At 36.1% G+C, this 20,902-nt stretch overlaps 1 protein-coding gene across 11 annotated transcripts in view; it reads right to left on the reverse strand.

Annotated features, from left to right (window-relative positions):
* The window catches only part of SNX14 (sorting nexin 14), a 114,193-nt gene that overhangs the window by 49,790 nt on the left and 43,501 nt on the right, over positions 1-20,902 (reverse strand). For 3 of the 11 annotated variants that reach the window (XM_072642738.1, XM_072642734.1, XM_072642742.1), the window contains 11 exons: positions 16,140-16,296; positions 15,431-15,506; positions 15,110-15,154; positions 14,917-14,997; positions 14,691-14,805; positions 13,263-13,418; positions 11,204-11,328; positions 9,088-9,138; positions 6,284-6,342; positions 5,077-5,103; positions 3,189-3,321 (listed from right to left, as the gene is read on the reverse strand). In XM_072642738.1, the coding sequence (XP_072498839.1) occupies positions 3,189-3,321; positions 5,077-5,103; positions 6,284-6,342; positions 9,088-9,138; positions 11,204-11,328; positions 13,263-13,418; positions 14,691-14,805; positions 14,917-14,997; positions 15,110-15,154; positions 15,431-15,506; positions 16,140-16,296 (1,025 nt within the window). The remainder of the gene's footprint in view (positions 1-3,188; positions 3,322-5,076; positions 5,104-6,283; positions 6,343-9,087; positions 9,139-11,203; positions 11,329-13,262; positions 13,419-14,690; positions 14,806-14,916; positions 14,998-15,109; positions 15,155-15,430; positions 15,507-16,139; positions 16,297-20,902) is intronic. The other 8 variants (XM_072642740.1, XM_072642736.1, XM_072642743.1 and 5 more) reach the window with 3 other exon arrangements.

A 20,902-nucleotide genomic window follows, 5' to 3' on the forward strand; every position in this document is an offset into this window, starting at 1 on the left:
GCTGACCTGAGCACCTGGACTTAATCTCACACCGAATAGCAGCCCTGCCCCCGCCAAAAGCCCTGAGGCTGGGAAGCAGCATTTGAATCTCAGAGCCCAAGCACTAGCTGGGTGGATCTGGTGGCAAGTTGGTGTGGAAAGGAAACTCAGAAGTCAAGTCACTGGCTGGAAAAATGCCCAGAAAAGGGAAAGACCATAGACGGTTACTTTCTTGGTAAACAGATATCTCCTCCCAATCTTTCTGATGAGGAAGAACAATGCTTACCATCAGGGAAAGACATAGAATTCAAGGCTTCTGTATCCCACACATCCAAAAGAAATATTCACTGGGCTCAGGCCATGGAAGAGCTCAAAAAGGATTTTGAAAATCAAGTTAGAGAGGTGGAGGAAAAACTGGGAAGAGAAATGAGAGAGATGCAAGAAAAGCATGAAAAGCAGGTCAACACCTTACTAAAGGAGACCCAAAAAAATGCTGAAGAAAATAACACCTTGAAAAATAAGCTAATTCAATTGGCAAAAGAGGTTCAAAAAGTTAGTGAGGAGAAGAATGCTTTAAAAAGCAGAATAAGCCAAATGGAAAAGGAGGTCCAAAAGCTCACTGAAGAAAATAGTTCTTTCAAAATTAGAATGGAACAGATGGAGGCTAATGACTTGATGAGAAACCAAGAAATCATAAAACAAAACCAAAAGAATGAAAAAATGGAAGAGAATGTGAAATATGTCATTGGAAAAAACAACTGACCTGGAAAATAGATCCAGGAGAGACAATTTAAAAATTATGGGACTACCTGAAAGCCAGGATCAAAAAAAGAGCCTAGACATCATCTTTCATGAAATTATCAAGGAAAACTGCCCTGAGATTCTAGAACCAGAGGGCAAAATAAGTATTCAAGGAATCCACTGATCACCGCCTGAAAGAAATCCAAAAAGAGAAACTCCCAGGAACATTGTGGCCAAATTCCAGAGTTCCCTGGTCAAGGAGAAAATATTGCAAACAGCTAGAAAGAAACAATTCAAGTATTGTGGAAATAAAATCAGGATAACACAAGATCTAGCAGCTTCTACATTAAGGGATGGAAGGGCGTGGAATAGGATATTCCAGAAGTCAAAGGAACTAGGACTAAAACCAAGAATCACCTCCCCAGCAAAACTGAGTATAATACTTCAGGGGAAAAAATGGTCTTTCAATGAAATAGAGGACTTTCAAGCATTCTTGATGAAAAGACCAGAGCTGAAAAGAAAATCTGACTTTCAAACACAAGAATCAAGAGAAGCATGAAAAGGTAAACAGCAAAGAGAAGTCATAAGGGACTTACTAAAGTTGAACTGTTTACATTCCTACATGGAAAGATAATATTTGTAACTCCTGAAACTTTTCAGTATCTGGGTACTGGGTGGGATTACACACACACACACACACACACACACACACGTGTGCACACACAGAGACAGAGAGCACAGAGTGAATTGAATAGGATGGGATCATATCTTAAAAAAATGAAATTAAGCAGTGAGAGAGAAATATAGTGGGAGGAGAAAGGGAGAAATGGAATGGGGCAAATTATCTCTCATAAAACAGGCAGGCAAAAGACTTTTTAGTGGAGGGAAAAAGAGGGGAGGTAAGAGAAAAACAGGAAGTTTACTCTCATCACATTCCACTAAAGGAAGGAATAAAATGCACACTCATTTTGGTATGAAAACCTATCTTACAACACAGAAAAGTGGGGGAGAAGGGGATAAGCAGAGTGGGGGGGATGATGGAAGGGAGGGCAATGGGAGAAGGGAGCAATCTGAAGTCAACACTCTTGGGGAGGGACAGGATCAAAAGAGAGAATAGAAGCAATGGGGGGCAGGATAGGATGGAGGGAAATATAGTTAGTCTTACACAACACGACAATCATAGAAGTCATTTGCAAAATTACACAGATATGGCCTATATTGAATTGCTTGCCTTCCCAAAGGGAATGGGTGGAGAGGGAGGGATGAAGAGAACTTGGAACTCAAAGTTTTGGGAACAACTGTTGAGTACTGTTCTTGCTACTAGAAAATAAGAAATACAGGGAATGGGGTATAGAAAGTTATTTTGCCCTACAGGACAAAAGAGAAGATGGGGATAAGGGAAGGGAGGGATGTTAGAAGAGAGGGCAGATTGGTGATAGGGGCAATTAGAATGCTCGGCGTTTTGGGGTGGGGGGGAGGGGAGAAATGGGGAAAAAATTTGGAACCCAAAATTTTGTGGAAATGAATGATAAAAGTTAAATAAATAAATTAAAAATAAATTTTAAAAAAAATTAAATGTAGAGGACAGAACTGATTGCAGTAATTGAAATGCTAGCCTATTCTGTTATGAACTCCCTGAAAACAGGAAATATCACTTATTTTTGTATCTCTCACTGTTTAGCATAGTGCATATACTACAAATATAACAAACATTTATTGAATGAATGGTGATCCAACTGTTTTTCAAGGCTTTAGTACATTTCTGAATGCAACAGAAGTTTCTAGTTTCAAATTAGTTATTTAGGCAGTCAAAAGAAGACTCTTAGGAAACTTTCTACTTGCAGTAATTCAAGCAACCATAAAATGTAAAACTGTGCTTCTTTAAGAATACTCTATAATATGTACTTTTCATTAATTCACATTGGACTTCCCCTCAACTCTGATGAAATTTCATTGTTAACTTAATTCTATTACTAAAAATTGTTCTATATTTATGCTATGTAACAAAAAAATAATAAGATTTACTGATCTGGCTTATGATGCAATTATTTGCACTTGAGAAAAATAGTTGCTAAAAATAGAATGAGTTACATGTAAAGATAGCAAGCTATGTCAACATCATAGAAACAATGCCTTGCCTCTTGAAAGCAAAAAAAAAAAGTTTTTGGGTCACATTAACCATGTGATTTGTTCTTTAATGTCCTGTCATCTAGAAATTAGTAGATAACTTTCTGCCTTAGTCACAAAAGTAAAATCAATTCAAGAGGCATCTGTCAAGCATTTAGTACAGACATGGCATTGTGCCTGGTATTGTTAGTAAAGCAAGATTAACTAGCAAAATGCTAATAACAAAAGAAAAAACTATGGAATAAGAGAAGAAATTGTAAAATAGTGGTAAATCTAGATTTATCTACTGCAGCAAATCAGAAATCAGATGCACATTCATCAATTAAAGCACATGTACTCACAAAGTCATCCTCGCCCTCAGTCAGACCATAGTTAGGCAGCACAGCCCCCTCCATCGTGGCGCTCTTGAAGACGCCTTTGATTTTGCTGCCTATTTTGCTGATGCCAAATGATTCTCCTCTTTTCTGAGTGCTCCTGAATAAGCAAAAGTACATTAAACAGAAAGCAAACAACAGTATTACTTTACAATTTGATTAAATGATATGTAATAAAAGGCAAATAATTTTTAAAAACATGTCAAATACAGGTATGACTATCGTGATTTGAAACCTTAATAACAGACCTTAATTCTTAAAATCTTAGAAGCTAAAAGTTACACAGGACATGTTAAGTAGCAAAGTTACAGATATTTAAAAATAAAAGCTGTGACAAGAAAAAACACTAACAAATATTATTGATATACATAACAACAACTTCAAAATGTTACTTTAAAGGCTAACATTCATGAGGTCAGAGCCTCCTCTTGATATTTTGTTCATACAGCAACATAAATGAAAATAGATATAATACCCCACTAAAACAAAAAATCAAAACAGAATAATAATATGCAATAGTTTTTGCTAACTACACTATGATGAAGCAAATCGCCAATACTTTGATTTTTTCAACATTTAATGCTTACATAAACTTAAACTTGACAGAAAAGAATTGTTAATTCATTTTAACAATTAAATACTAAAATAGTACTCAACTTTTAAAATCTTCTAAATATTCAAAGAGACACAATGGAGGAGATGGATCTTATTTTATATCCACATATCAGAAATAAAAAAATGTCCAAATAAATTGTTAGAGGATAAAAGTTAACAACAACATTTAGCGAAAAAGCTTGAATACAAGGGTTTGCAAACTTTAAAAAATAGATGTAGCCCCAAAGCAACAAAAAAGTAAGCATAAAAGCAACTGTTTGCCTTCAGTTATTCATTATTGTTACATTTCAGCATCCATAAACATACATTTTAGCCAGCTCTTAAACTCATGCTTACCATGTATTACTGCCCTTACAGCAGAACCCCAAACAAAAAATCATATTTGGATTTGGGAAATACGCATTTAAAATACATAATTATATGCTAATATTGAAGTCCTCTAAGAACAAGATAACAATTTACTGTACTAATATAAATATATTGACAATAAATAAATGACTCATGATTTCAAAAACTGTAGGTGATATGTGACTATATACATTTCTCATTTGAAATGTAAAGCAAAATATTATTTTCTGTTAAAAACAAATGGAATTACAGATACTCTATAAGTAAAAGGGGTACAAAAATCTGATAGTTTTATGGGAACTATCAAAGTAAAAATTCCAGAGTTCTTATTCTGGTTTATTCTGAATGGTTTTAAGATTCAAGAATATCATAAGCAAGACAATTTCTACACCACAAATGTGAATGCTATTTGCAATGGAATTCGAGATTTTCTAAATAAAATGTTTATTAAGAATAGTGACACACTATACTTTGCAGTTTGCATAATTCTGTACTATATAAGAATCATCTATCATCTTTTTTCACAATGATATACAATAATACAAAAATTAAATCATATCAATGAACTAAAATTTAAAATATCAAATTTTTTCTGGATTCCCAGGTCCTACTTGGAAGAGAAATAAATAAAAGCAAATAAATAAAATCAAGGAATCAAAAATCTATGATCCAACATATCTGAAAAAATTTAATTTATTAATTATATATAATATGCTATTTCCTAAAAGGAAGACTAAAATATGATAGTTCATTTAAAAATGAAATTCCCAATTAGCTGATGTAAAGGCAGCAGGCACAGTAGTATCTTTATTGTCATTTGGAGCAAGGTGCAGTTTGTGGCATTAAACAGGCAATATATTTTTTTTAAATTACATGCTGGCTCAAAACTTACCGAAAATCATCCAAACTTAGGCTACCTCTGCAATAACAGACATGTGAAATCACACATGGAAAGGTGAGAAGGAAAGTCTAGAAATAAGCAAGCTCCAATTCAAAAACTAAGAAAATTTTAAAAATTAATCAGGAATACATATATTTATATAAGGAAAAATCCTTAGGAATAATGTCATAAAATCAATAGGAACACATGGTAACATGGTTCGATGAAGTGGGCCTGGATCTATCAGTTTTAGGTTTTCACAAAGAAAAATTTTTGAAAATTTATTATATTTAGAATCATTCTAAGTTAATTATAAATTTTACTCCAATTTGGGAACATAAGTTGCCTGACACATTGACAACTGAGAAGAAAGTGTAACATTTTTTTTAAAACCTACATGATATTTTAGCTTCAACATTTATTAAGTACCTACTCTGGCAGAGGTATTTTCCAATTCCTGGAAAATTCACTACATGTTCATTTATTCTGCCAAGTGTACTGTGTAAGACATGAACCATTTCAAATCTATTCAGTGCTCCAGGTAAAATGCAGAATTTATTAACACATTCTCTATATAGATTTGGTTCTCAGTTTGTTCCTTTTATAGACTGCCTAAGTAATTTCATTTTGTAATCCACCATATGGCCTTAAAATTATAAGGTAATACACATACATACATATGTATGTGTTAAGTATATGTTATATATAAATATAAAATAATAAAGTAAATAACTCAGTTTGTGAAGTAAACAAGCTCTTCTCTCCCTGAGGCCTTCTTTTGATTATTCTTTGTGGGTTAAATTTCAACCCAGGTGGTATATGGGGAAAGGGAGAAAAATTAGTTCATTTTTATGACTGGAAAGCACCCTGTAAAGATATCTATTATGGAACAAGATCAGCAATAATGCCAACAATTAGATTTACTGCGGTTATGCATGGTTTCCAATAGGATGGGTGTAATCAAGAGCTCAAATATTAATCTTAGGCTTAAAAAGCTAAACACATCTTTTTCCTCAATTGCTGCATCTTTAGTGTTCTGAAGTGATTAAGTGTTCTATGGTACCATAATTCAACATCTAAATTGTTCTAGTCCACTCATGTTGCAAGGCCATATGTGTACTTAATATATATCAGTCTAACTAAGGGGCTCATAGTGCCAACACTCAATGAGTATCTTTTATAACAATAATTAGCCGTTGAAATTGTCCAGTATGCATACCTGTTGAATTTTGAATTTCGTGTTGGTGACTCTGCTCCTCTTAAAAGCTGTCTGAAATACTGGAAAGAAAAAGGAGAAGGAAAGAGAAGAGAATATGCATTAATATGGAATCTACTATGTGCCAGGCACTGTGCTTAAACACTTTTTTACAAATAATGTTATTTGATCTTCACAACAGCCTGCAAGGTAGGTGCTATTATTTATTATTCCCATTTTAGATTTGAGGAAACTGAAGCAAACAGAAGTTATGTGACTTGCCCAGGGTGACACAGCTAGTAAGTGTTTGAGGTGGAATTTTAACTCAGGACTTTCTGAGTTCAGGCCCAATGCTCTATCCACTGTGCCATTCTTTGATATTACTTCATATTTACTTTAAATCAATGCTTTTCACAGCCCAATAAGGTTATCTACATCAGCCAAATTCAAAATCCTTCACAAAAATACTGTTCCTACAAGATAAGAGCTAGTTCTCAGGGAACATCTCAGGGAAATGAGATGATCTTAGGCTTTCAAGAATTATACCAAAAGAAAACAAGCACTAGGTTCTAAGGAACTAGAAAGACTTCAAGATCAACCCAACTATCTTAAGATATTTAGACAATGATGAATTTTTGGCCATGAAAGCTAAAAATCAATACCAGTTTATAACATGAAATTATTTGTAAAACATGACAGAAGAGGAAGAAGGGTAGATTATATGCAGCAACACTGTATAAAACAACAAAAAGCAGTTAAGCCCTCAGAAGATCTGGTATGAGATATCAGATGTATCCAAGAAAATATGGAGATGAAACCAGAAGTCCAGTCGCCCTAGAGGTTTCCACATCTGATGCAATGGATGATTTGGAGCCTGAGTATTCAGAAAAACAATTACTTTACTAAAAACATAGTCTGAAGTAAATGTAGCCCACAATAAAAGCAATTCATCAAGAATGTTTGCATAAGGTCTCAAAAGCTCCCCTGTCAAGCTATATAGTGTGCCTCTTAACGTAATAATCACTGTGTAAAAGCTAGAACAACTAGGTTTCAGGTCATCCTTGTTGTTGAGTTTTCCTGGCAGAGAACTGGAGTGCTTTGCCATTTCCTTCTTCAGCTCATTTCACAGATGAGGAAACTGAAGCAAAAAGGGTTAAGTTACCTGCACCAGGTCAGAAAGCTAACAAGTGTCTGAGGCCACATTTGAACTTGGGTCTTCCTGACTTTGGCCCAATACTTTCTCCACTGCACCATGTAGTTGCCCCTTCAAGCCATCTACCTTGGGACAAAATAAACTCAATCACAGAACTGTCCCACAGCATCCAGGCTCGTAACTACCCTGGTTAACTGAGTGGTGATAGCAGACTCAAGCTGCCCAACGTCTACTAATGTCGTGGACAACAGCAATTCATATCTTCAAAAGCAATCCACCGCTTGACCCAAGTACCAATAACCAAGGCAGCCAGATCAAAAACATCAGCTATAAAGCATGATTCCTTCCCCCAATCCCTAATCCTCATGGTAAAGAAGAGAGCGACTCCTCAAATCAAAAACAAAGGGTCACCATACACTTTTCTGGTCTGCTGCCTACTCAACAGACCAATAAGCAGTATAATTATGACCCTGACCACCCAGGTGGCAAAGGTAGGGTAGGGAGGAGTGGATCACTATGGGCTAGAGCAGGGATGGGGAACCTGCAGCCTCAAGACCACATGTGGCCTTCTAGGTCTTTGGGTGCAGCCTTTCAACTGAGTCCAAGTTTTAAGGGAATTTGTTCTACGAAGTTTGGATTCAGTCAAAGGGCCACACTTGAGGACCTAGAGGGCTATATGTGGCCTTGAAGCCACAGGTTCCCCACCCGTGGGCCAGAGCTTGAGTCAATTCTCAAATGTTCAGGCTAACCTGATATGTAATATGGAAACCCCTTCAAGGACACAAGCAGAGAGACTCAAAACGAAAACCATTTGCCAAATATTGCTAGTCTTATCACTGACAATAATGGAATTTTCACTTTGGCATCAACCTTAGAATTTAGAAAAATTTGCACGAGTATTTAACATGAGTCAGGAAGAACACATGAAACTGACCAAATATGTACAGAAGAAATCTGAAAGTAACATCATTATGAAGGCACTCAGGGATCAACTTTCATAATAACTCAAAGAAGAAAATCAGGATTACAGATCTAGAGCTAGATATGACCTCAGAGAACCCATACTAGAAGTTCAGGAGATATAAAGACTCACTGTCACTGGAGTTGCCTCTTTCCCCTCTTTCCTTCCCTTGTGACTCCCTCCTCTGGCAACCCATCTGGGACAGCCAGGAAACAGAAAGGTCCATCACCAGGAAGGTGCCCTTTCACCATTTCTTTATTCCTAACTCCAGGCTTCTCAGAATCCTTTTGAGCTACTGGGCTATATACACATTATGGGTCATTCTATTCTTTCTGGTGAAATGGAAGCTCATCAGACCTTACCACCTTCCCTGTCACTGTGTCATAAGGTCCTCCAAAGCTAACAATTGGTTGTACCTCTATATCTTCCAGATCTCTAGACCCTAATGATGTAAGTAACCTAAGGTCCCCTGGGCCTCATGATTCAACTTGCTGGTGTACCCTTAAGATTTCTGGGCTTTTCCATCTGCCCTGAGACTAACTTTCTTTTACGTGTTATCTCCTTCAATTAGAATATGAGCTCCTTGAAACAGGGGAATTGTCTCAATTTTTCTATTTTAGAACTTAATGCAGTAGAGCAGCAAAGTGGTAGTGCACAGAATGCCAGGCCTGCAGTCGGGAAGACCTGAGTTCAAATCCAGCCTCACATACTTACTAGCAGTGTCACCCAGGGCAAGTCACTTAATCCTATCTGTCTCAGTTTCATCTGTAAAATAAGATGGAGAAGGAAATGACAAACCAATCCAGTATCTTTGACAAGAAAACCCCAAATGCAGTCACAAAGAGTCAAAAGCAACTGAAAACAACTCAACAACAACTTAACACAATACTTGACACACAGTGGGCATTTAATAAATGTTATTTCATTCATTCATCTAGAAAAAAAATCTAAGATATTTCAAAGCAGTAACAACTTAACTGAAAAACAAAATAAAGAGAAAAAAATTTTAAGAATAACTAGACTTTCTGAATGTCATGACCAAAAAAGGGAGCAACACATCTTATTTCAATAAATCTTAAAAGAAATTTGCCCAGATCTCTTAGAAGCATAGGGCAAAGCAGAAGAAAAAAAATGATCTACCAGTTAGGTATTGAAAGAAATCTTCAAATGAAAACTCCTGGAAACATCACAACCGAAATCTAGTTTACAGGTCAAAGGAAAAGTACAACAAGCAGCCAGAAAGAAAGAATTCAAGTACCAAGGAGCCATAGTTGGGATCAACCATGATTTAGCAGCTACTCATATAAAGAAGCAGAGAACTTGGAATACAACATTACAGAGGGCAAAAGATAATGTGTTATAGACAAGAATAAACCCAGAAAAATTATCATTATCAGGATTCAGAGATGGAATCCAATTAGACAAAGATGAAAGTGTTCTGTTGTATCTTGATGATCTTAAGGAAAGAATGAAGAAAGGAAGAAGAGGGTCAAGATGGAGAAGGAGCTAAGAAGGAAAAGGAAAGTTAGAGAAAATTATCTCACATTATTAGGCTGAAGAAGTAAACATCCACATCCACAAGGAGGAGGGGATGGGGTAGCAACTGACACTTGAACCTCATCTCATTTGAACAGGTAAAAAGGAGAAAGAACATATACACAAACACACTCATAGACACAGCTGAATATAGACACACATTTTACTAAACAAGGAAATAGGAAGGGGCAGGAAATAAAAGAAGAGGAGAGGAAATTAGAGGAAAGGTAGATTAAGGAAAGGATTATTCTTAAACAAAGAAACTCTAAGGATATATAAAAATACTTATGGCTTTTTTTGAGGTGGTAAAGAATGGGAATCTGAAAATATGTCTACAAATTGAGGAATCAATGAACAAGTTAAGGTACTTAAATGTAATGGAATATGATTGTGCTGAACTCCTATCAGTGTAATGACCATCCACAAGTCCAGTGGATTGATGTAGTATGCTACACACTTCCCTGATGGAAAAAATGAAGAACTCAGAAAGAATAAATGACACATTCAGAATGAGACAAAGTTGTTTTTTTGGACATGACAATGTGGAAAGCTGGTTGGACCAAGTAAACATATCTATAATTGGTTTAGTTTTCCTTGTTTTCTCAATTACGGTGAGAGGTTGGAGGGTAAGAATGCAGATTTGAGCTTATTAAGACAAATAAAATATGTATTTTTTAAAACTTGAAGAGAAAAAGATGTGTGAAGATGATAATACCAGTGGAGAATATTCCCATAAAAATAACAGCAAAGATCCAAACAAACATCTACATGATATAGTGATATCTGAGTAAGATAACTATTTGGAGAAAAATAAAAATCTAACCTAACATAATTTTCACAGTAGTGTCCCTCTGTGCTCTGAAATTCTATAATTCCTGAAAGACATTTTACAATAAGAACAGTTTCCCAGGTGTTGCTATGTTGCATAGTCATCTACAAAAGACACACAAAATCAGATGAAATTAATGTTTCAATCCCATCTTATGTGACAGATCCGGCCTTAATTTATACCCTCCACTTGCCATTAACTACCAATGTCTGCTAATCATCTCATTTGGGGAAAAAAACATACTTTTCTTTTGTACCATTTTATAGTCAATGTGTAATGCTAGCAACAGGTTAGTCTTACATTAAAAAATTCACTTCCTTATACTTTTTTTCATACAACATCTGTTCTACTTTCTCTACCAACCTTGTATGCAGCTGCATATAAAAAGTGGTTGAATAATTGAAGGCTAGGTCTAACAAGCTTGCTATTAAAAAAACCTCTACACCAAGTTCACTCCCAACTTACCTCATCACTGTGACAGAACATTGGAGTAAATACATTCTCTAGAAGGGAAAGAACATGCTCATATGCTTCAAATAAGCATCTCATAGTTTGAAGTTTCACAACATCTATATAGACGCCATCAGCAACTAGAAAAAAATAGAAAAATAAATGTAGAACAGTACAAAATTTACTTATTCCTTAAGTCCATGATAATGAAAGATAACACAAAAATACTACAAGCTACACTTTATACAAATAACATTATGGTTTATGCCTCAACAAGTCAAGTCATTCAATAAGAAATTTATGAAATACTTAGTATATGCTAGGTATACTATGGGTTTTGTAAGTGATGGGGATACCAAAAAAGGCCAAAAAAAAAAAATCAACCCAAAACTGTTCCTGCCTTAAAGGAATATATATTCTAATGATGGAGACAACATGTAAATAACTGAGGTACACATAAGATATAGAGAGAGAAAGCAAAGAGGAAGATATTAGTAGCTGAATGGAAGAGGACAAGTCTCCTGCACAAAGTGAAAAGAAAACTGAATCTTGGAGGATGTCTGGGAAATTAAGAAGAGGATATGAGAAAGCAGACAATTCCAGACATGGAGGACGACATTCCAGGGCAAAGGCACAGAGATGGAGCTGAAATGTTGTGTTCAAGAAACAGCATGGAAGCCAGTGTCTCTGACTCAAAGAATACATAGAAGGCAGTAAGACACAAAAAGACTGACAAGGCAGGAAGGGATCCAGTTATGAAGAGCCCTACATGTCAAACAGAGGGCTTTGTATTTGGTCCCAGAGATAACAGAGAGCCACTGGAGCTCACTGAACTGGGTGGTGGTGACATGGTCAAACCCATGTTTTAGAAAAATCACCTGAGCAGTTGAGAGGAGGATAGACTCGAGTGGGGAAAAGGTTTGAGGCAGAGAGCCCAGTTAAAAGGCTATTTCAGTAGTCCAGATGAGAGAGAATGAGGGTCTTAAAAAGAGTTGTGACTATGTGAATGAAAATAAGATAACATACCCAAATGATGCTATCAAGACAGATATGGCAAGATTTGGTAAAGGACTAGACACTGGGGGTAAGAGAGACTAAGGAATTGAGAATGACATGGAGACTGTGTCTGGGTGACTAGTAAGATAATGGTGCCCTCCACAGTAAGAGCAATGTTTGGAAAAGAGGAGGTTTGGGGAAGAAAGATGAGTTCTGCTTTAGATATGTTGAATTCGAGATGATTATAAGACATCTAATTTGAGATGTCCAAAAGGTAGATGGAAATGGCTCAGGAGGGGGCTAGGGCTGGATATTTAGATCTGGGAATCATCTGCACAGAGATGCTAACTGAACAGAAGACATCTGGAGAGACCCCCAAAACAACAGTATAGAGGAAAAAAAAAAAAAACAAAAGAAGGGAGAGCCCCAGGACAGAGTCTCTGGAGATGCCAATGGTTGGTGGGAATGACCTGTATGAAGAACCACAAATGGGGAGAGAAGAAATGGGGCAGACAGGAACTGAATCAGGAGGAAACAATATCAAAAATGCCTAGAGAAGAGAGGGCATCCCAAAAGAGAAAATGATCAACCATTCTGACTGTTGAGAAGTGGTCAAGGAGGATTAAAAGTGAGAAAAGTACATTAGATTTGTCAATTAAGAGACTATGAAAACTATAAAGAACAGTTTCATTTAAATGATGAAGGTGGGAGCCAAATTGTAGAGTGTCTGCAGAGAAGAGTGAGAGGAGAGGATGTATGAGAGCTCATTGCAGAGTGCTTTCTCAAGTCTAGCCTTTAAAGAGAAGAGATATAGGAAGATACCTAGATGGATCAAGTGAAGGTTTTTACAGAAATTTAAATGTACATTTAGTTTATCAGAAAAAGTAATGTACAGGAGAAGAGCTGGGCTCTGGTCTTAGCACCAGGTGGAACTAACCAAGTTGATTTTGCATAATTTCTTACCCAGTTTCTTAACAGGTTAAATATTGTAGATACCATATCCACCCAAAGAGATAAGGATGTTGAAAAAGCCCTGACAATTACAAAACTCTATATACTGTCATTACCCAAGACTTACTTCTTTGAATCTCTTCCACAATAAAAGGATCAAATCTAATTTTGTCAATACTTTCATCCAAACAATAGGTTTTATATATTTTCTTCACCTCTTCATGAAGGGACATCATTTCATCATTTGATAACTCTGGTCTCAAAATTCTGTCATTGAATTCCTCTGGCATATTAGGAAAAGGCAGAGAAAAAGAGATCACCTTATTTAACAAATAACATTTTTTAAGCACATTACAAAAAAGTCTTAACTATGACTATTGATCTGATTTTGACTTTGTCTACATAATGATAAAACACCTGAATGAAGACACAAAAATCAGGCTGACCATCCAAATATCTTGTATACTTGAAAACAAATGTCCAAATATTTAGGAAATAGTATAAACTGCACAATTTTGCACCCACAATTTAAATGGCATAATGAAAAAACACGAGCCTAACACTTTTCTCAAAGAATATAAAGTATGGTTTCTTCAAAATATTGCCAACTGGGCAGCTAGGTGTTGCAGTGGATAGAGTGTCAGGCTGGAATCAGAAAAACCTATCTTCCTGACTTCAAATCTGGCCTCAGATACTTACTAACTGTGTAACTCTGAACAAGTCACTAAACCCTGTTTGCCTCAGTTTCCTCATCTGTAAAATGAGCTAGAGAAAGATATGGCAAACCATTCCAGTATCTTTGCCAAGAAAACACCAAATGGGGTCATAAAGAGTTGGACACGACTGAAATGACTGAACAGCAACAAACAAATAAGAAATTAATTTAATTTACTCAAATAACAAATAGCAATTTTAAAAACTCAGCATTTATTTCCAAAGAAAATTGTAAAAACCATTACACGACCAAAAAAGGAGTAGGATCTTCTCAACACTAACTCAAAGTTTCTCAAATCTGAATTAAATTTTAAAAACTAGGCTTTTTGAGAACTAGTGAAGTTATAGACAGGATAGAAAAAAGAGTAATGGTTAAAGAGCAAGGACAAAAAACAAAATAATAGTTCGGGATGTTTTTACTTTTTTAATTAAAGAACAGTAATTCCTATCTCTTTTAGTCAGGAAACACAAGTGTCACTCACAGGACCAATCTCACTGCTGATAGCCATGAGAGCTTTGATCTACTACATTTTCTGACTACTACATTTCTGACTTCAGCTAGTTTGCTCCTCTTGACAAAATCTGGTGGCCTGTGCTCCTGGGGGCTATACTAATGTCAAACTTAGCACAGACAGCCAACTGAGATAGCCAACAGCACTTCAGAATATACAAGCTCAAGAAATCTACCAGCCTCAATCTGCCTACTATGTGGAATTCCGTATGTGTGCTACCTTGAACAGCTAAATATGATGTAATAGTGCAACAAGATCTGGCCTGCATGTTCAAAAGCAATTGTTTTAAGTTAAAATTCATATTCGGTAAACACAAAAGTAAGCCTCACCCACGGTCAGACAAAACTGTAACACATGCACTGCTCCTTCTTGTTTCAGAAAATTCATGAAGCGAAACAAAAGATCTTGCTGTTCTCTAATCTCCTTTAATTCTAACTTCAGGACCTTGAAACAAGGCATTAGAGAGTCAAATATTGGACAAATATTTTGTAATTTTTCTTTAAATTAAGAGTAATAAAATAATCTGTTGTAAATAAAAATACTTTCCCCACTTACAGAAGGCTTTTTATTTCTAGGCTCTGCAAATTTCTGCAAGAAAGGAACCAAAGACGAAGCAGGTTCTGTTGCTTTTTCAGGCTGTTAAAAAAAACGAGAATGAACCAGTTCAGTAATATCTTTATTCCATTTGGTTGATATGAAACAAAATGCAATACAATTTGAAATGCTTTCTGAAGTGGTCAATACTCACTGGACTGTCATCGATGAAGATGATAAGTAAATGATTCACAGTATCCTAAGGGAAAATAATAAACACAGGTTGCCGTGACAAAAAAAAACAAGCTGAAAATAATTTCTTCATTGTATTGTGCCCATAATTCTAGAAGACTTTTCCCAAATTATGAAAGTTCCTATGTGAATCCAACAGAAAAACAAATGAGACAGTGGCCACAGAGAGGCAATTTCCTGAAGAGTTACAGTACAGGTCTCTCATTCTTTGAAGATGTGCAAAAAATAGTTACTCTGACACAGGGAATAAACTTTTTATATAGTTCTAGTGCTTCAATCTTACTGGATCAGCTAGGAAATCCAAGGAAGGAAGAAAAACAGAACCAGACAGGATTTCTCTTATAAGTAAAGTCAAGGATCTGGAGGAAAAAAAAAGAAAAGAATAGTTACATAATTGTGACACAATTTAGGACCACTATTTGCTAGAAATGAAAATTTAACAGAAAATTATTTTCATAGTAAGAAATAAGTTAAGTATGAAAAAGTACTTTTTACCTAAGAAATCTCATTACAAAAACAAATTGTAGAATCTCCCATGTAGATTCTTAATAGAAGGTAGACAGTGATATCTCTGGGATATTTTAAAGACAATCCTACCAGAACATAGGGAGGTAAAACTAGATGACCTTTTACAGTGCTTCACAATTCTAGTAACAAAGTGCCAACAGGGTTGCTTAAAGAGTTTCTGCCTATTTGACCCACCAGCTTGAATTTTCTAAAAAGAACTAACAAAAGATAACGAAAAATTTTTACCTTAACAACACTGACATTCATTTTAATCATTAACTTTATCTTTGATTTCTTAAGGCAAATATCATTCAGGGCTAACACCTAAATTTATTCTTAAGACCTGATGCTTTCTTTTTTCAACTAAAAACTCTTTGAAGTTTAGGCCAATCTCCAACTGTAGTCTATGACTACTACGATCAGGAATAGCAATAGACATTGTGGCAGGGCACATACATTTACGACAACTTCCAAAATATTTATACCTGCAGTCTGTTGCTTTAGGGGGCAAAATATAAGGGAAAAGTAATTCAGTAAGTTTCCTCAAATAGTGTAACTCATCTCTTCGACTTCTCAAAGCCACATGAAGTTCTGGCCCATATTCTTCCAAAGCAGCTTGTTGTAAAAATTCTGCATTTTTTACTATAAAGAGAGATAAAAATCAGTATTAGGTTAAGCAGCCTCAGCCAGTTCCCCTGACAAATAAAAAGTACTCGCATACAAAAAGTTCAAATTCTGATTCCACAATACTTCACTCCTTCAAACTCTAAATATGTTGCATGCTAACAACTAGTATTTTACACACATTAAAGATCAAGAAAAATGTATCAATTAAAGTGAAATTAGATCATTTTGGTGTAAAAATATTTACAACAAATGCTGAGTAACTTAAGAATTCCTAAGATCAGAAATGTAGTCAGATAATTTGATTTGCCTTCCCAAGATTTGAAACAGATGACAGAACTGGCACACTTAAACCAACTGTACTATATAGAAGTTAAAAACAAAGAAAAAGTTTGCTAAATATTTATCCTGTGCACTGATTTAAGAATCAATGACTAATAAAAATCAACTGGAAACAAAATAATGCCTATCAACAGAGGAATAATCAAACAGTGAACATGAATGTAATGAACTTTTGGTGTGTTATAGGAAATGATGAACAGAAAAACTTCAGAGAAGCATGGGAAGTTATATGAATTAAAGAGAAATGAAGCAGAACTAGAAAAACAATATACACAATGACAACAATGTAAAAAGAACAAAGAAAAATAGGCTAATAGACTGTAATAATAATAACCAAAGGAGACCCCAGAGAAGAGTTTAAAAAATCCATCTTCCACAGGAAAAATAATATCAAAATTCATCTGTAAGAATAAAAGCTCCAGGATATAATGAAAAGAGACACTAAGAAAGATGGCCTAGCCATCCCAGATCTTAAATATGTTATAAAGCAGCAATCATCAAAACCACTTGGCACTGGCTAAGAAAGAGAGTAGATCAGTGGAACAGGTTAAGTACGCAAGACACAGTATTAATGACTATAGCAGTCTCTGTTTGATAAACCCAAGCAACCCAGCTTCTGGGGAAAGAACTCACTGCGTGACAAAAATTGATGGGAAAACTGGAAAAGAGTGTGGAGGAAACTGGGCATAAACTTGACACTGTATAACAGAATAAAGTCCAACTAGGTACACAATCTAGGTATAAAGGCTAATACTATAAACAAACTAAGGGAGCAAGGAATAGTTTATCTGTCAGATTTATGGAGGATGAAGGAACTTATGACCAAAAAAAGAGGAAGGGAACATTACGAAATGCAAAATGGATAACTTTGATTATACCAAAGTGAAAAGTTTTTACACACACAAAGCCAACGTAACCAAGATTAGGAGGGAAGCAGAAAACTGGGAATTTTCACAACCAGTATCTATGATAAAGGTCTCATTTCTAAAATATATAGAGAACTGAGTCAAATTTAAAGGAATACAAGTCATTCAGTGGTGGAGCCAAGATAGCAAAGTAGAAGGACAGATGCACGCGCCAGCTCTCCCCCAAGAACCCATAAAATACCTGTAGAAAATGACTCTAAACAAATTCTAGAGTAGCAGAAGCCACAAAATGACAAATTTCCAGCCTATGACAGCCTGGAAGGCTGACAGGAAAGGTCTATTGCACCAGGCCTGGAGCAGAGCAAAGCCCAGCATGGACCATGCTGGCACAGACAGAAGTGGAGCAGGCTTCAGGGCACAGAACCACATAAAGCTGCTGAGGTTCCCAGATTTCTCAACCCACAAACACCAAAGACAGCTTCAAAGGTCATTAAAAAAGCTCTTTCACCTGGATGACAGGGGAGTGAGGTATGGCCCCAGCCCCATCATCAGAGCCATGGCACAGGCAGCACTGTGGCAGCACCTTTTGGAACTCTCAGCCTAAAGACCCTGCAATAATCGAGCACCTGATCTAGGTCTCAATCTTGAGTGGTGGTCCTGGGGTTAAGAGGAAGGCTGATGTGGCAGAGCTAGTGGCGGCTGCAGAGAGGGAATCCTACTCTCAGTTCCAAGGCAGAAAAGAGTGCCTTTGGTTGCTCACACACCAGAGTGAAGGCCAGGAGAGAAGTAAACTCCTCTTCCTTGATTGTGCCACCTTGGAAGAACTGAGAACTTACAGGTCCCTACACATATCTCATTGAATAGCTGCACAAAACCTCTGAAGCCTAGGGTACTTATTTGTAGGGTGGACAAAGCCTAGGACTTTGTCAAGTCCACTTGACAAAGGACTCAGAAGTAACTGGTTGGGAAATGCCCAAAAAGGGGGAAAATAGTAAGACTATGGAAGGTTACTTTCTTGGTGAAAAGGTACTTTCTTCCATCTGATGAGGATGAAGAGGAGCAAAGCATACCATTAGAGAAAGACAGCAAGGTCAAGGCTTCTACATCCAAAGCCTCCAAAAGAAAATGCAATGGTCTCAGGTCACTGAAGAGCCCAAAAAGGATTTTGAGAGGTGGAAGAGAAATAAGAGCGATGCAAGAAAATCATGAAAAGCAAGTCAACAGCTTGTTAAAGGAGACTCAAAAAAAAAAAATGCTGAAGAAAATAAGACTTTTAAAAACAGACTAATCCAAATGGCAAAAGAGGTTCAAAAAGCCAACAAGGAAAAAAATGCTTTAAAAAGCAGAACTGGTCAAATGGAAAAGGAGATCCAAAAGCTCATTGAAGAAAATAGTTCTTTAAAAATTAGAATAAAGCAGATGGAAGCTAATGACTTTATAAGAAACCAAAAATTATAAAACAAAAGGAAAAAATAGAAGACAAGGTGAAATATCTCACTGGAAAAACAACTGACCTGGAAAACAGATTCAGGAAAGCTAATTTAAAAATTATTGGTCTACCTAAAAACCATGATCAAAAAAAGAGCCTGGACATCATCTTCCAAGAAATTATCAAAGAAAACTGCCCTGATATTCTAGAACCAGAGGATAAAATAGAAATGGAAAGAATTCACTGATCATCTCCTGAAAGAGATCCCAAAAGGAATATTCCTAGGAATATTGCAGCCAAATTCCAGACATCCCAGGGTCAAGGAGAAAGAAAGTGTTACAAGCAGCTAGAAAGAAACAATTCAAGTATTGTGGAATTACAATCAGGATAACACAAGATTTAGCAGCTTCTACACTAACGGATCAAAGGGCTTGGAATATGATATTCCAGAGGTCAAAAGAGGTAGGATTAAAATCAAGAATCATCTACCCAGCAAAACTGAGTATAATACTTCTGGAGAAAAAAAACGGAATTTCAATGAAATAGAGGACTTCCAAGCATCTCAGTTGAAAAGACCAGAGTTGAACAGAAAATTGGACTTTCAAATACAAGAATCAAAAGAAACATGAAAAAGTAAACAGGAAAGAGAAGCCTTAAGGCACTCATTAAAGTTGAACTGTTTACATTCCTAAATGGAAAGATGTTATTTGTAACTCATGAGACTTTTTTCAAGATTAAGATAGTTGGAAGGAATACACACACACACACACACACACACACGTAGGTGTATATGAGTACGTATGCATGTGTATATTATATATGTGTAGGTATGTTTATGTACAAGGGTGTATATATACATATACATGTACATGTATATGTATGTATACATAATACATACATATATACACACACACACACACACACACACACACACACATATATATATATACACATAGAGAGAGCACAAGGTGAGCTGAATATAAAGTGAGAATACCTAAAAAATAAAATTTACTGTTCAGTGGAATGTACTAAGAGTGAGAAATGGAGAGCTAGAATGTAGCAAATCATCTCATATAAAAGAGGCAAGAAAGAGCTTTAACAATGGAGGGGAAGAAGAGGGAGATAAAAGGAAATGAGTGAACCTTACTCTCATAGGCTTTGGCTTAAGGAGAGAATAACACACACTCAATTGAATATGGAAACCTATTTTACCCTGCAGGAAGGCAAAGGGGAAGGGGATAGGAGAGGGAAGATAACAGAAGGGACAGCAAATTGGAGAAAGGGATAATCAGAAGCAACCATTCTTGTGGTAAGTCAGGGATAGAATGAAGAGAATGGAATAAATGGAGGGCAGGATTGGACAGCGGGAAAGGTGGTTAGTCTTTCACAACATAACTATTATGGAAGTGTTTTGCATTGTTACACATGTATGATCTATATTGAACTGCTTGTTTTTTCGATGAGGGTGGGTGGGGAGGGAGGAAAGGAGAGAACATAGAACTCAAAGCTTTTAATAATGAATGTTAAAAATTGTTTTAGCATGCAACTGGAAAATAAGATATACAGGCAATTTTTCCCTACAGTAAAACAGAAGGGAGGAGTAAAACAGAATGGAAGAAGGGGGTAAAATAGAGGGGAGGACAGACTGGAGGAAGGGGTGGATGGGGTGCATGCTGTCCTGGGGTGGGGGATAGAGAGAGATGGGAGAAAATTTTGAATTCAAATTCTTGTGGAAGTCAATGTTGAGAACTGAAAAATAAACAAATTATATACTTAAAAAATAAAGAAAGAAGAATAAGTTTAAAAAAAAAGAACACAAGCCATCTCTCAGTGGATAAATGGCCAAAAGATATGAATAGGCAGTTTTCAGAGGAAGAAATTAAAGCTATCTATAGTCATATGAAAAAATGCTCTAAATTACTATTGATTAGAGAAATGCAAATCAAAACAACTCTGAGGTACCACATCATACCTATCAGACTGGCTA

The sequence above is a fragment of the Notamacropus eugenii genome, chromosome 2 (assembly GCF_028372415.1).
Source record: "Notamacropus eugenii isolate mMacEug1 chromosome 2, mMacEug1.pri_v2, whole genome shotgun sequence".
NCBI lineage: Eukaryota > Metazoa > Chordata > Mammalia > Diprotodontia > Macropodidae > Notamacropus > Notamacropus eugenii.